General features: G+C 30.0%; 1 protein-coding gene across 1 annotated transcript in view; it reads right to left on the bottom strand.

Annotated features, from left to right (window-relative positions):
- The window catches only part of Nlg4 (Neuroligin 4), a 438,709-nt gene that overhangs the window by 257,697 nt on the left and 164,615 nt on the right, over positions 1 to 16,397 (bottom strand). The window contains exon 6 of the mRNA XM_073973573.1: positions 153 to 574. Coding sequence (XP_073829674.1) covers positions 153 to 574 — 422 coding nt within the window. The remainder of the gene's footprint in view (positions 1 to 152; positions 575 to 16,397) is intronic.

Genomic DNA, 16,397 nt, shown 5'->3' with positions numbered 1-16,397 from the left:
AAAAATAAATTTAATTGTTCTGATATTCTTCGAAAAAAATATTTAAAAAATCCCCTATAATTTTTCTGAATAGTCCTTGAAAAATATTCTTTAAAAATTACCCTTATAGTCCTTAAAAATAATAAATAAATAAAAATATATAGTTTACTCACCCCGTTCTGGCAAAATTTGTCCAATATGTTATGACCGCTTCGGAGAGAGCAATTTCCGATTTTGTGTAATTTTGTGGGAAATGACTGAAACCATCTACCAAGGGTGCCCCGAAGATGTATGGCAAATCTTCCCCGTGCACGGTGCCCATACGCTGTGGATAATCACCGTCTTTTGTTTGATAATCGAAAACATAAAAATAACAGCGACCCGATTGTCCAGGATATTGGGTGGATGCAGATGCTGTACCACCACTGCCGCCTGAAGAACTTGACATTGGTGGTGGGGAATTGGCGGCAAAAATGTCAGCTGTCCTTATAAGCGGTGCAACAAATTGGGCATCCGAAAGGGCAGCCACCGCCGTATCACGGGTATTAATCGGATGTTGTGAGGCACGATCCCAATCTGTGTATTCATTGACAATCTGTAAAGAGAGGAGGTGAAGATATTTTGTTTTTAGTATTTGGTTTGGGAAAAGAAAAAATATTTTTAAGTGGAAACATAGTTTTGGAATATTTTGCTGTAGAAAAAAATCGGACCTTAGCGTCTGACAATTTTTCTGCTGTATTAAATTTCTTCAATTATTAATTTTTTCTATAGAAGAAATCTCCTTAGAAGCTCTGGAAATTTTCTTCTACTGAAATCCGTCTTCAACAGATTAGTTCGCATTTATTCTAGGCCCCGCTTTTGGTCTTACAAATAAATCTTACATCAAATCCATTATAACCTTGATACCTTGAGTAGCTTTGACTGCGATTTCCCCCATTGAATCGCGAATTTGTTGTTGTTGTTGTTATTGTTGCCTTTGTACAAATACAAGTTCAGCAAGAAGTGGTATTACCGTGATTTACAGTCAATTGACTTTAATTGCCTTTATATGCATGCGGTTAATAAGAATTTGTGTGTGCGTCTATGTGTTTGTGTGTGTGTGAGACAATTGCGTTGTGTGCCTGCATTAATATGTGTGTATGTGTTTGCCAAGGTATTTAACTTGAGTTTTGGATACACAATGCCATACATTTAAATTGCTATGCGTTCGCTTTATAGTTACACACACACCCGAGTGAGTGAGTATGTATTTGTGTCGGAATGGTGCGCAATGTTTGCAACTAACATAAATACTCGTTGAGAAATTAACATGAATTGCCAAAATTAAGCTACTTTAATACATACACGCATGCACGTAAGCTCCTAAGACCCCCCTCAGTTCCTCACACCTCGCGCGTTGGAAAACATAAGCCTATAAAGGGTATAAAATATTATTTTGCGTATAAAATGATGCTCGTGATTGGTGGTGGTGGTAAAGGCAGAACACTAACATATAAACAATTCATGCACAACCTTGGAAAATGCTACATAATACCCTACTTTATGATGACTAAAGTCATTTCTTACACAACTCTTAGGCACAGATACAAATGTAGTGAATGAAATACGAGGGGAGAGGGAAAACATAGATGTGTGTGTGTGCGTTAAGGCACTTACTCATACTTAGCCATTTATACTAATCAACACTAATAAACAACATGAATACTTTTAGCCACAATACTCCGGTAGTTAGGAAGCAAACAAAAAAAGGAATCAAAAACAGTCACACTCACACGCAAATGTGTTTGCAGCATACAAATAAACCTTTTATTTTGTCAGCAGCACATTCAAAACGTCCATAATTTTAGCTTAAAAATGAAATTTACGCAATTGTTTTAATAACCAGCAACTGAAGGAATGAATGAATGAACGACTGAATGAGTGACTGTGTCGGGCCATTATGCCACCAAATATCTTTCCGCCCACAAAAACATTACCAACCACACACTGATGGTTGGTTGGCCTAAAGTAATGCGAATTTTATATTGTGGCACAAAGCGGAAAAGCTTATTAGTGGCGTATACACTTAAGAGCAAACACATACACACGTAAGCGAAAAAATATGAGGAACAGACACGTATGCATCACATTGTCGAATCTCTGTAAATAAATGGATGATGAACAACTTTTATGATGACATTCAAAGAAATCGTTTCGGTCGCAAAAAAACTTAAGAATGGGGGGAGGTATGGAAAACGTATGGATTTGGATGGATTTTTAAGAATATTTATTCAAACAACAACAGATCACAAAGCGTGGATTTTTTAAAGAATATTTTTTCAAACAACAACTTTTCGACCACAAAACGTGGATTTTTTAAAGAATATTTTTTTTAAACAACAACAAAACACAAAACGTGGATTTTTTAAAGAATATTTTTTCAAACAACAACAAAACACAAAACGTGGATTTTTTAAAGAATATTTTTTCAAACAACAACTATTCGACCACAAAACGTGGATTTTTTAAAGAATATTTTTTCAAACAACAACCATCCGACCACAAAACGTGGATTTTTTAAAGAATATTTTTTCAAACAACAACCATCCGACCACAAAACGTGGATTTTTTAAAGAATATTTTTTCAAACAACAACTTTTCGACCACAAAACGTGGATTTTTTTATAGAAGATTTTTTCAAACAACAACTATTCGACCACAAAACGTGGATTTTTTAAAGAATATTTTTTCAAACAACAACTATTCGACCACAAAACGTGGATTTTTTTAAAGAATATTTTTTCAAACAACAACAAAACACAAAACGTGGATTTTTTAAAGAATATTTTTTCAAACAACAACAAAACACAAAACGTGGGGTTTTTAAAGAATATTTTTTCAAACAACAACAGACCACAAAACGTGGATTTTTTAAAGAATATTTTTTCAAACAACAACAGACCACAAAACGTGGATTTTTTAAAGAATATTTTTTCAAACAACAACAAAACACAAAATGTGGATTTTTTAAAGAATATTTTTTCAAACAACAACAGTCCACAAAACGTGGATTTTTTAAACAATATTTTTAAAACAACAACAGACCACAAAACGTGGATTTTTTAAAGAATATTTTTTCAAACAACAACAGACCACAAAAACGTGGATTTTTTAAAGAATATTTTTTCAAACAACAACAGACCACAAAACATGGATTTTTTAAAGAATATTTTTTCAAACAACAACCATCCGACCACAAAACGTGGATTTTTTAAAGAATATTTTTTCAAACAACAACAAAACACAAAACGTGGATTTTTTAAAGAATATTTTTTCAAACAACAACAAAACACAAAACGTGGATTTTTTAAAGAATATTTTTTCAAACAACAACAAAACACAAAACGTGGATTTTTTAAAGAATATTTTTTCAAACAACAACAAAACACAAAACGTGGATTTTTTAAAGAATATTTTTTCAAACAACAACAAAACACAAAACGTGGATTTTTTAAAGAATATTTTTTCAAACAACAACAAAACACAAAACGTGGATTTTTTAAAGAATATTTTTTCAAACAACAACAAAACACAAAACGTGGATTTTTTAAAGAATATTTTTTCAAACAACAACAAAACACAAAACGTGGATTTTTTAAAGAATATTTTTTCAAAAGAAAGAATATTTTTTCCAACAACAACTATTCGACCACAAAACGTGGGGTTTTTAAAGAATATTTTTTCAAACAACAACAGACCACAAAACGTGGATTTTTTAAAGAATATTTTTTCAAACAGCAACAAAACACAAAACGTGGATTTTTTAAAGAACATTTTTTCAAACAACAACAAAACGTGGATTTTTTAAAGAATATTTTTTTAAACAACAACCATCCGACCATAAAACCCTGAATTTTTTAAAGAATATTTTTCAAACAGCAACCATCCGACCACAAAACGTGGATTTTTTAAAGAATATTTTTTCAAACAACAACAGACCACAAAACGTGGATTTTTTAAAGAATATTTTTTCAAACAACAACAGACCACAAAACATGGATTTTTTAAAGAATATTTTTTCAAACAACAACAGACCACAAAACGTGGATTTTTTAAAGAATATTTTTTCAAACAACAACAGACCACAAAAACGTGGATTTTTTAAAGAATATTTTTTCAAACAACAACAGACCACAAAACGTGGATTTTTTAAAGAATATTTTTCCAAAAAACAACAAAACACAAAACGTGGATTTTTTAAAGAATATTTTTTCAAACAACAACAAAACACAAAACGTGGATTTTTTAAAGAATATTTTTTCAAACAACAACAAAACACAAAACGTGGATTTTTTAAAGAATATTTTTTCAAACAACAACAAAACACAAAACGTGGATTTTTTAAAGAATATTTTTTCAAACAACAACAAAACACAAAACTTGGATTTTTTAAAGAATATTTTTTCAAACAACAACAAAACACAAAACGTGGATTTTTTAAAGAATATTTTTTCAAACAACAACGAAACACAAAACGTGTATTTTTTAAAGAATATTTTTTCAATCAACAACAAAACACAAAACGTGGATTTTTTAAAGAATATTTTTTCAAACAACAACAAAACACAAAACGTGGATTTTTTAAAGAATATTTTTTTCAAACAACAACAAAACACAAAACGTGGATTTTTTAAAGAACATTTTTTCAAACAACAACAAAACGTGGATTTTTTAAAGAATATTTTTTCAAACAACAACAAAACGTGGATTTTTTAAAGAATATTTTTTCAAACAACAACAAAAAGTGGATTTTTTAAAGAATATTTTTTGCAAACAACAACAAAACGTGGATTTTTTAAAGAATATTTTTTCAAACAACAACAAAACGTGGATTTTTTAAAGAATATTTTTTCAAACAACAACAAAACGTGGATTTTTTAAAGAATATTTTTTCAAACAACAACCATCCGACCACAAAACGTGGATTTTTTAAAGAATATTTTTTCAAACAACAACAAAACGTGGATTTTTTAAAGAATATTTTTTCAAACAACAACCATCCGACCACAAAACGTGGATTTTTTAAAGAATATTTTTTCAAACAACAACCATCCGACCACAAAACGTGGATTTTTTAAAGAATATTTTTTCAAACAACAACCATCCGACCACAAAACGTGGATTTTTTAAAGAATATTTTTTCAAACAACAACCATCCGACCACAAAACGTGGATTTTTTAAAGAATATTTTTTCAAACAACAACCATCCGACCACAAAACGTGGATTTTTTAAAGAATATTTTTTCAAACAACAACCATCCGACCACAAAACGTGGATTTTTTAAAGAATATTTTTTCAAACAACAACCATCCGACCACAAAACGTGGATTTTTTAAAGAATATTTTTTCAAACAACAACCATCCGACCACAATACGTGGATTTTTTAAAGAATATTTTTTCAAACAACAACCATCCGACCACAAAACGTGGATTTTTTAAAGAATATTTTTTTAAACAACAACCATCCGACCATAAAACCCTGAATTTTTTAAAGAATATTTTTCAAACAGCAACCATCCGACCACAAAACGTGGATTTTTTAAAGAATATTTTTTCAAACAACAACAGACCACAAAACGTGGATTTTTTAAAGAATATTTTTTCAAACAACAACAGACCACAAAACATGGATTTTTTAAAGAATATTTTTTCAAACAACAACAGACCACAAAACGTGGATTTTTTAAAGAATATTTTTTCAAACAACAACAGACCACAAAAACGTGGATTTTTTAAACAATATTTTTTCAAACAACAACAGACCACAAAACGTGGATTTTTTAAAGAATATTTTTCCAAAAAACAACAAAACACAAAACGTGGATTTTTTAAAGAATATTTTTTCAAACAACAACAAAACACAAAACGTGGATTTTTTAAAGAATATTTTTTCAAACAACAACAAAACACAAAACGTGGATTTTTTAAAGAATATTTTTTCAAACAACAACAAAACACAAAACGTGGATTTTTTAAAGAATATTTTTTCAAACAACAACAAAACACAAAACTTGGATTTTTTAAAGAATATTTTTTCAAACAACAACAAAACACAAAACGTGGATTTTTTAAAGAATATTTTTTCAAACAACAACAAAACACAAAACGTGGATTTTTTAAAGAATATTTTTTCAAACAACAACAAAACACAAAACTTGGATTTTTTAAAGAATATTTTTTCAAACAACAACAAAACACAAAACGTGGATTTTTTAAAGAATATTTTTTCAAACAACAACGAAACACAAAACGTGTATTTTTTAAAGAATATTTTTTCAATCAACAACAAAACACAAAACTTGGATTTTTTAAAGAATATTTTTTCAAACAACAACAAAACACAAAACGTGGATTTTTTAAAGAATATTTTTTTCAAACAACAACAAAACACAAAACGTGGATTTTTTAAAGAACATTTTTTCAAACAACAACAAAACGTGGATTTTTTAAAGAATATTTTTTCAAACAACAACAAAACGTGGATTTTTTAAAGAATATTTTTTCAAACAACAACAAAAAGTGGATTTTTTAAAGAATATTTTTTGCAAACAACAACAAAACGTGGATTTTTTAAAGAATATTTTTTCAAACAACAACAAAACGTGGATTTTTTAAAGAATAGTTTTTCAAACAACAACAAAACGTGGATTTTTTAAAGAATATTTTTTCAAACAACAACAAAACGTGGATTTTTTAAAGAATATTTTTTCAAACAACAACAAAACGTGGATTTTTTAAAGAATATTTTTTCAAACAACAACCATCCGACCACAAAACGTGGATTTTTTAAAGAATATTTTTTCAAACAACAACAAAACGTGGATTTTTTAAAGAATATTTTTTCAAACAACAACCATCCGACCACAAAACGTGGATTTTTTAAAGAATATTTTTTCAAACAACAACCATCCGACCACAAAACGTGGATTTTTTAAAGAATATTTTTTCAAACAACAACCATCCGACCACAAAACGTGGATTTTTTAAAGAATATTTTTTCAAACAACAACCATCCGACCACAAAACGTGGATTTTTTAAAGAATATTTTTTCAAACAACAACCATCCGACCACAAAACGTGGATTTTTTAAAGAATATTTTTTCAAACAACAACCATCCGACCACAAAACGTGGATTTTTTAAAGAATATTTTTTCAAACAACAACCATCCGACCACAATACGTGGATTTTTTAAAGAATATTTTTTCAAACAACAACCATCCGACCACAAAACGTGGATTTTTTAAAGAATATTTTTTCAAACAACAACCATCCGACCACAAAACGTGGATTTTTTAAAGAATATTTTTTCAAACAACAACCATCCGACCACAAAACGTGGATTTTTTAAAGAATATTTTTTCAAACAACAACCATCCGACCATAAAACGTGGATTTTTTAAAGAATATTTTTTCAAACAACAACCATCCGACCACAAAACGTGGATTTTTTAAAGAATAGTTTTTCAAACAACAACCATCCGACCACAAAACGTGAATTTTTTAAAGAATATTTTTTCAAACAACAACCATCCGACCACAAAACGTGGATTTTTTAAAGAATATTTTTTCAAACAACAACCATCCGACCACAAAACGTGGATTTTTTAAAGAATATTTTTTCAAACAACAACCATCCGACCACAAAACGTGGATTTTTTAAAGAATATTTTTTCAAACAACAACCAGCCGACCACAAAACGTGGATTTTTTAAAGAATATTTTTTCAAACAACAACCATCCGACCACAAAACGTGGATTTTTTAAAGAATATTTTTTCAAACAACAACCATCCGACCACAAAACGTGGATTTTTTAAAGAATATTTTTTCAAACAACAACCATCCGACCACAAAACGTGGATTTCTTAAAGAATATTTTTTCAAACAACAACCATCCGACCACAAAACGTGGATTTTTTAAAGAATATTTTTTCAAACAACAACCATCCGACCACAAAACGTGGATTTTTTAAAGAATATTTTTTCAAACAACAACCATCCGACCACAAAACGTGGATTTTTTAAAGAATATTTTTTCAAACAACAACCATCCGACCACAAAACGTGGTTTTTTAAAGAATATTTTTTCAAACAACAACCATCCGACCACAAAACGTGGTTTTTTAAAGAATATGTTTTCAAACAACAACTTTTCGACCGCAAAACGTGGATTTTTTAAAGACTATTTTTTCAAACAACAACAGACCACAAAACGTGGATTTTTTAAAAAATATTTTTTCAAACAACAACAAAACAAAAAACGTGGATTTTTTAAAAAATATTTTTTCAAACAACAACAAAACAAAAAACGTGGATTTTTAAAGAATATTTTTTCAAACAACAACAAAACACAAATCGTTGATTTCACTGTGCAACACTAAAAATGCAAACAACTTCTAGTGGACATTTTCTGAAAGTACATATTAAGATTACAAAACCCGTAGTTGGGTTTCGTGTTTTTAGATCGGGCATGGATTTTATGGCCTCATCTATACTGGGCTAAAACGACCCCTTTTTTAATTGATTCGTGCATTATCTCAGAAACTAATAAGAATTTAGCTTTGCGGTCTTCACAATATTGTAGTCCTAAATTAGTAGAACTTATATGTCTGACATACGAACTACGAAAACCGCATATAGCGCATCAAAATTGATAAAATATAGGAAAGATTACATAATTTTTGGAATTATGGTCAGTAATTGCCAAACTTTTGAGAGTTGAACCAAGTAGCCTTTCGCAAAAACTTTCCAAATAATGTCCTTAGCAATTCTTCAGAACATGCTGAAACTGTAAAACAGTTATTTCATGTTGTTTAGGCGGTATTTCATATCATACTTTCTACAAAACATATTTCAAACAAGGTTCACACAGGCTGCTTATTCTCATATTTGAAATTTCAATGTATTGTTGATATATTTATCAAATTGTCGTTGAATAATATGCTAGAAACAACGCGATAGAGGCTTTTACAACAATAATATGTTCTGAAGAGTTGAGTATTATATTCCAGTGAATATTTTTTCCAAAGATAACATTAAGAAAAATTTGACAATTTTGGAGATACGCTGCGAAATATATACAAATCACGGAAATTTTAGATATATTATACAATTTGAGGCAATAAATGAGGTTATTCGTGTTCATTATGTTTCCAAATATATTCTTCTTGTTCTTATCTACAAGTTTGCTGCGGATGTCGTGGAAAGATTCGTATTGGTTTGAAAGATATAGCCCCGATTTTCTTTAAAAAGTCAATATTTAGCCAGCCATGTTTAGATAGGGCCATAAAATCCGAACCCGATCTAACAAAACAAAATCCAAAGAGGGTTTTTATCTATTGCGTCTGTACTTTAATAAAAACCGCATATGAAATTGTTTGCACAAAATTACCTTGAAAATGTTGCACAGTGTTTTTTAAAGAATATTTTTTCAAACAACAAAACACAAAACGTGGATTTTTTAAAGAATATTTTTTCAAACAACAACAAAACACAAAACGTGGATTTTTTAAAGAATATTTTTTCAAACAACAACAGACCACAAAACGTGGATTTTTTAAAGAATATTTTTTCAAACAACAACAAAACTCAAAACGTGGATTTTTTAAAGAATATTTTTTCAAACAACAACAGACCACAAAACGTGGATTTTTTAAAGAATATTTTTTCATCCACCATCAGACCACAAAACGTGGATTTTTTAAAGAATATTTTTTCATCCACCATCAGACCACAAAACGTGGATTTTTTAAAGAATATTTTTTCATCCACCATCAGACCACAAAACGTTGATTTTTTAAAGAATATTTTTTCATCCACCATCAGACCACAAAACGTGGATTTTTTAAAGAATATTTTTTCATCCACCATCAGACCACAAAACGTTGATTTTTTAAAGAATATTTTTTCATCCACCATCAGACCACAAAACGTGGATTTTTTAAAGAATATTTTTACAACCACCATCCGCCAGCAAAACGTGGATTTTTTAAAGAATATTTTTTCATCCACCATCAGACCACAAAACGTGGATTTTTTAAAGAATATTCTTTCATCCACCATCAGACCACAAAACGTGGATTTTTTAAAGAATATTTTTTCAAAAAACTACAGACCACAAAACGTGGATTTTTTGAAATTGCCCTAAAACTACAGTGTTTAGTTTACCTCTCATTATTTTACTAACCTCCTAAATCTTTTATAGTTGTTATTGTTGACAAGCACATATTCCCTCATAAATGTTGTCGCATGTATATGCGATCGTGTGTGTGATGGTGTGCGTGACATGATAATGGCAAGACACAAATTTCGGTAGGTAGATTTTTATTGTGTTTAAGTGCCTCATTGTGTAGTAAAAATGAATGCGTGTGTATTTGCCTTAAAATATAAAAGACAAAAAAACTCAGATTCATTACATATAGAAGTTGCAGTAATATTTCATTCCGCCATGGCAATTCATAATGGTGTGATATTGGCATATTATATCCACATATATCTCTCATGCGTATCTTGTTTGACACATGTAAAGGTGTTATGTTGGTGTTTTTGGGCGTGTTTTTGTTGGCTTTTGTGTTGTAAGGTTAACAATGTGAGGTAGACAAAAGCCAATATAATGTACATAAGGTGATTTTAAGTAATATCCTCTTCAGCGACAGCAGCAACAACAATATGCTACGCCAACAAAACAGAAAGAGCCCTACACACACACACACTTTACAAATTACGATAATCAAAAAAGTATATTGTAAAGAATAATTTTTCATTAAAGTTGTTACAGCCTTAATGCCTTTTAATTTTGGTAATAAAACAAAATGAGTGGGTTTGTTGCCATACGAGGAGGTAGGTAGGTGTCTTTGGAAGCGACAAAATGAGGTTTTTATTAATACAAGGAAGTTATGTTGTTATGGATTTTGTGTGCATGTCAATAGTGAATTAAGGAACAGATTTTGCAGTCAAAACTTGTTATGGGTTCATTGACCTTATTTCAAAAGGTTTTAATGACAAAATTGTAATGGACAATATCTTTGGTCCAACAGTTGAGAAATTCAGTCTCCACAATGATATATCGGACAAAACGGTGAGATTGATAGGCTTTGCACATTTAAAAAACTCGGCTTTCATATCCACATCTGGTCAGTGTTGGTGGGTATGAAAACTATTCTTTAAAATATTCACGTTTTGTGAATGAAAAAAATATTCTTTAAAATATCCCCATTTTGTGAATGAAAAAAATGTTCTTTAAAAAATCCACGTTTTGTGGTCTGATGGTGGACGAAAAAATATTCTATAAAAAATCTACGTTTTGTGGTCTGATGGTGGACGAAAAATATCCTTAAAAAAATCCACGTTTTGTGGTCTGATGGTGGACGAAAAAATATTCTTTAAAAAATCCACGTTTTGTGGTCTGATGGTGGACGAAAAAATATTCTTTAAAAAATCCACGTTTTGTGGTCTGATGGTGGACGAAAAAATATTCTTTAAAAAATCCACGTTTTGTGGTCTGATGGTGGACGAAAAAATATTCTTTAAAAAATCCACGTTTTGTGGTCTGATGGTGGACGAAAAAATATTCTTTAAAAAAATCCACGTTTTGTGGTCTGATGGTGGACGAAAAAATATTCTTTAAAAAATCCACGTTTTGTGGTCTGATGGTGGACGAAAAAATATTCTTTAAAAAAACACATGGACGAAAAATTTTTCTTATGAAAAATTATTCTGTAAAAGATCCACGTTTTGTGGTCTGATGGTGGACGAAAAAATATTCTTTAAAAAATCCACGTTTTGTGGTCTGATGGTGGACGAAAAAATATTCTTTAAAAAAACACATGGACGAAAAATTTTTCTTATGAAAAATTATTCTGTAAAAGATCCACGTTTTGTGGTCTGATGGTGGACGAAAAAATATTCTTTAAAAAAACACATGGACGAAAAATTTTTCTTATGAAAAATTATTCTGTAAAAGATCCACGTTTTGTGGTCTGATGGTGGACGAAAAAATATTCTTTAAAAAATCCACGTTTTGTGGTCTGATGGTGGACGAAAAAATATTCTTTAAAAAAACACATGGACGAAAAATTTTTCTTATGAAAAATTATTCTGTAAAAGATCCACGTTTTGTGGTCTGATGGTGGACGAAAAAATATTCTTTAAAAAAACACATGGACGAAAAATTTTTCTTATGAAAAATTATTCTGTAAAAGATCCACGTTTTGTCCGTGTTGGTGTATGAAAAAATATTCATTAAAAAATTCACGTTTTGTCAGTGTTGGTGTATGAAAAAATATTTTATAAAAAATCCACGTTTAGTCAGTGTTGGTGTATCAAAAAATATTCTTAAAAAAATCCACGTTTTGACAGTGTTGGTGTATGAAAAAATATTCTTTAAAAAAATCCACGTTTTGTCAGTGTTAATGTATCAAAAAATATTCTTTAAAAATCCACGTTTTGTCAGTGTTGGTGTATGAAAAAATATTCTTTAAAAAATCCACGTTTTGTGAGGGTTGGTGTATGAAATAATATTCTTTAAAAATCCACGTTTTGTCAGTGTTGGTGTATGAATATATTTTTTTAAAAAACCACGTTTTGTCAGTGTTGGTGTATGAAAAATTATTCCTAAAATGTCCACGTTTTTTCACTGTTGGTGGATGAAAAAATATTTTTTTTTTTTAAATCCACGCTTTGCCAGTGTTGGTGTATGAAAAAATATTAAAAAATCCGCGTTTTTTCAGCGTTGATGTATTAAAAAATATTCTTTAAAAAATCCACGTTTTGTCAGGGTTGGTGTATGAAAAAATATTCTTTAAAAAATCCAGGTTTTGTCAGGGTTGGTGTATGAAAAAATATTCTTTAAAAAATCCACGTTTTGTCAGGGTTGGTGTATGAAAAAATATTCTTTAAAAAATCCAGGTTTTGTCAGGGTTGGTGTATGAAAAAATATTCTTTAAAAAATCCATGTTTTGTCAGGGTTGGTGTATGAAAAAATATTCTTTAAAAAATCCAGGTTTTGTCAGGGTTGGTGTATGAAAAAATATTCTTTAAAAAATCCACGTTTTGTCAGGGTTGGTGTATGAAAAAATATTCTTTAAAAAATCCAGGTTTTGTCAGGGTTGGTGTATGAAAAAATATTCTTTAAAAAATCCACGTTTTGTCAGGGTTTGTGTATGAAAAAATATTCTTTAAAAAATCCACTTTTTGTCAGTGTTGGTGTACGAAAAAATATTCTTTAAAAAATCCACGTTTTGTCAGGGTTGGTGTATGAAAAAATATTCTTTAAAACATTCACGTTTTGTCAGGGTTGGTGTATGAAAAAATATTCTTTAAAAAATCCACGTTTTGTCTGGGTTGGTGTATGAAAAAATATTCTTTAAAAAATCCACGTTTTGTCTGTGTTGGTGTATGAAAAAATATTCTTTAAATAATCCACGTTTTGTCAGGGTTGGTGTATGAAAAAATATTCTTTAAAAAATCCACGTTTTATCAGGTTTGGTGTATGAAAAAATATTCTTTAAAAAATCCACGTTTTGTCAGGGTTGGTATATGAAAAAATATTATTTAAAAAATCCACGTTTTGTCAGGGTTGGTGTATGAAAAAATATTCTTTAAAAAATCCACGTTTTGTCAGGGTTGGTGTTGAAAAAATATTCTTTAAAAAATCCACGTTTTGTCAGGGTTGGTGTGTGAAAAAATATTCTTTAAATAATCCACGTTTTGTCAGGGTTGGTGTATGAAAAAATATTCTTTAAAAACATCCACGTTTTGTCAGGGTTGGTGTATGAAAAAATATTCTTTAAAAAATCTACGTTTTGTGAGGGTTGGTGTATGAAAAAATATTCTTTAAAAAATCCACTTTTTGTCAGGGTTGGTGTATGAAAAAATATTCTTTAAAAAATCCACGTTTTGTCAGGGTTGGTGTATGAAAAAATATTCTTTAAAAAATCCACGTTTTGTCAGGGTTGGTGTATGAAAAAATATTCTTTAAAAAATACACGTTTTGTCAGTGCTGACGTATGAAAAAATATTCTTTAAAAATCAAAGCTTTGTCAATGATGGTGTATGCAAAAAATATTCTTTAAAAAAATCACGTTTTGTCAGTGCTGACGTATGAAAAAATATTCTTTAAAAATCCACGTTTTGTCAGTGTTGTTGTATGAAAAAATATTCTTTAAAAATCCACGTTTCGTCAATGTCGGTGTAGCAAAAAATATTCTTTAAATATCCACGTTTTGTCAATGCTGGTGTAGTAAAAATATTCGTTAAAAATCCACGTTTTGTCAACGTTGGTGGATAAAAAATATTCTTTAAAAATCCACGTTTTGTCAATGTTGGTGGGTGAAAAAATATTTTTTAAAAATCCACGTTTTGTTAATTTAAACCTTAATAACTTTTTAGTAATTTTCATTCCTGCTTTTTAAATTTCCAATAAAAGTTAAAATTCAATAATGATAATGTGGCTTTAATCCAGAAGTGATTCCATGATGATGATGGTAATACTGTTGATAATAATGATTGTTTTACGTTGTTAACGACTTGCCGATGTTAAAAGTGATTGATTTTTGAAAAAATTAATTGGAATAAAATCCATTGTTAAAAATAAAATACCACCTTTCGAACACTTGAAACCTTTTAACATTGTGGGGGTTTTCGTACACAAATAAACACTTTTATAAAGGACATGTGTGTTAAATATACAAATACATGAACATTTCCACTCTTTCGGCTTACAGCTTTTTGTGTGTGTGTGTGCTACAAACGTATTTAAGTAAATGAGTATTGAATTGTTTTCATCTCATGCCGATTCATGTGACAGCTATTATTTACATACAGACAAACGATTTCAACAATTTACCAATTCACGTAGAGGACTACAGATAATCATTATTACTTCGCATACTATTTTTAGTCCTGTATTTGGCAATGTGGTAGTTATTGGGTTTTCTGCTGTCCACGCTCATGTACATATGTATGCATATATGGGACAACTATTGATAATCCTTGTGTTTGGGTGTGTGTGCATGAATGTGTTTGTCTAGTTCCAAGTGTGAGTAGTTGGTGACATTTATATCCGGTGTTAAACAAAAATATACCACACACATACTGTATACACACATATACATTTACACTCCATTTGTGGATGTTTTTAGTTGTATTAATATTTTTCATGTTGTTATGGTTGTATGTATTATGGTATTATTTACGTGCATAAATAAATTTCGTTTATTTAATGATATAAAACAGATTTCTTTTCGATTTTACAAATATCCTTCTGCAGGGTTTTTATTTGTGACAATGCAAATGGACGGACGGAAATGTGTGGTTGAAGCTTCATATTTGAAAATTTCGTGGTGGACATTTTTTTATTTTTATAACAATTTTACATTTATATAGCCTATAAATATATATTAAATAGATTCACAAAAACACTGACCTCAAGCTCTAAAACGTCTTATAATTTTAAAGAGATAGATTCCAAAGAAACTTATTTAAATGAGGTGCAATAGGTTTCTACTAAGTAAAAATGCCCCGTTAGGAGGTCTTCCAATTTATCAATTAAAAAAGACCACTCTAGAAGTTTCTTTATATAGAAGAGTCTTTTAAGAGATCTCCTATTTATAGAAGACCCCTTGGTGATGTCTAGAGTTGTGTAGTTCCGGAACGAACTAGTTCCAAGGAACTATTCCGGACAAGGAACTATTGGAACTATATCCGGCTCTTTCATTTATATAGTTCCTTTAGCTCATATAGTTCCAGCCGTGAATATAGTTCCTTTCATTTGTATTTCTCATTTTCTTTATTAAATTCCACACTCACTTCGACCTTTCACGTTCGGTTCCTTCATCATTCAGATGCGGCCACATTGTTAAATAAACGTAAATTACATCCTCGTTACATCGCTGCAATTTATTTGTTGTTATGTGAATTCATCCATTAAAAGATGAAAACAAAAAGAAAGATTCGTTAAACTATTTCACTCTCGGAACTATTTGAAACGAAGGAAATCAAAGAACGACGAAAGATTCATTTAACTATATCGGTCTCGGAACTATTTGGAACGAAGGACATAGAAAGAACAATGAAAGAGACAGATTCACTGAACTAAATCGCTCTCGGAACTATTTGGAATTATGGAACTATATTAAGAAAGTAGTTCCTTTTGGCAAAAGGAACTAGAAAGATCAATCCGCTCCAGGAACTAGATTGCGCAAGTCTAGTGATGTCCTCTTAAAGGACTCTCCATAGATAGAACCTCGTAAAGAGGACTCCTTTAATTGAAAAAATACCTTTAAGAAGTCCTTTAGGTATAGAAGAAAACTTTAAGAGGTTTTCTATCTATAGAAGATCCTTTTCAGAGGTCTTTATCTTTTGATGACCCCTCTA

Source organism: Musca autumnalis, unplaced genomic scaffold, assembly GCF_047663935.1.
Source record: "Musca autumnalis isolate F117 unplaced genomic scaffold, ASM4766393v1 scaffold_1, whole genome shotgun sequence".
NCBI classification, from domain to species: domain Eukaryota; kingdom Metazoa; phylum Arthropoda; class Insecta; order Diptera; family Muscidae; genus Musca; species Musca autumnalis.
Note: the sequence above shows the minus strand (reverse complement) of the source record. Positions and strands in the feature narration are given on the sequence as shown.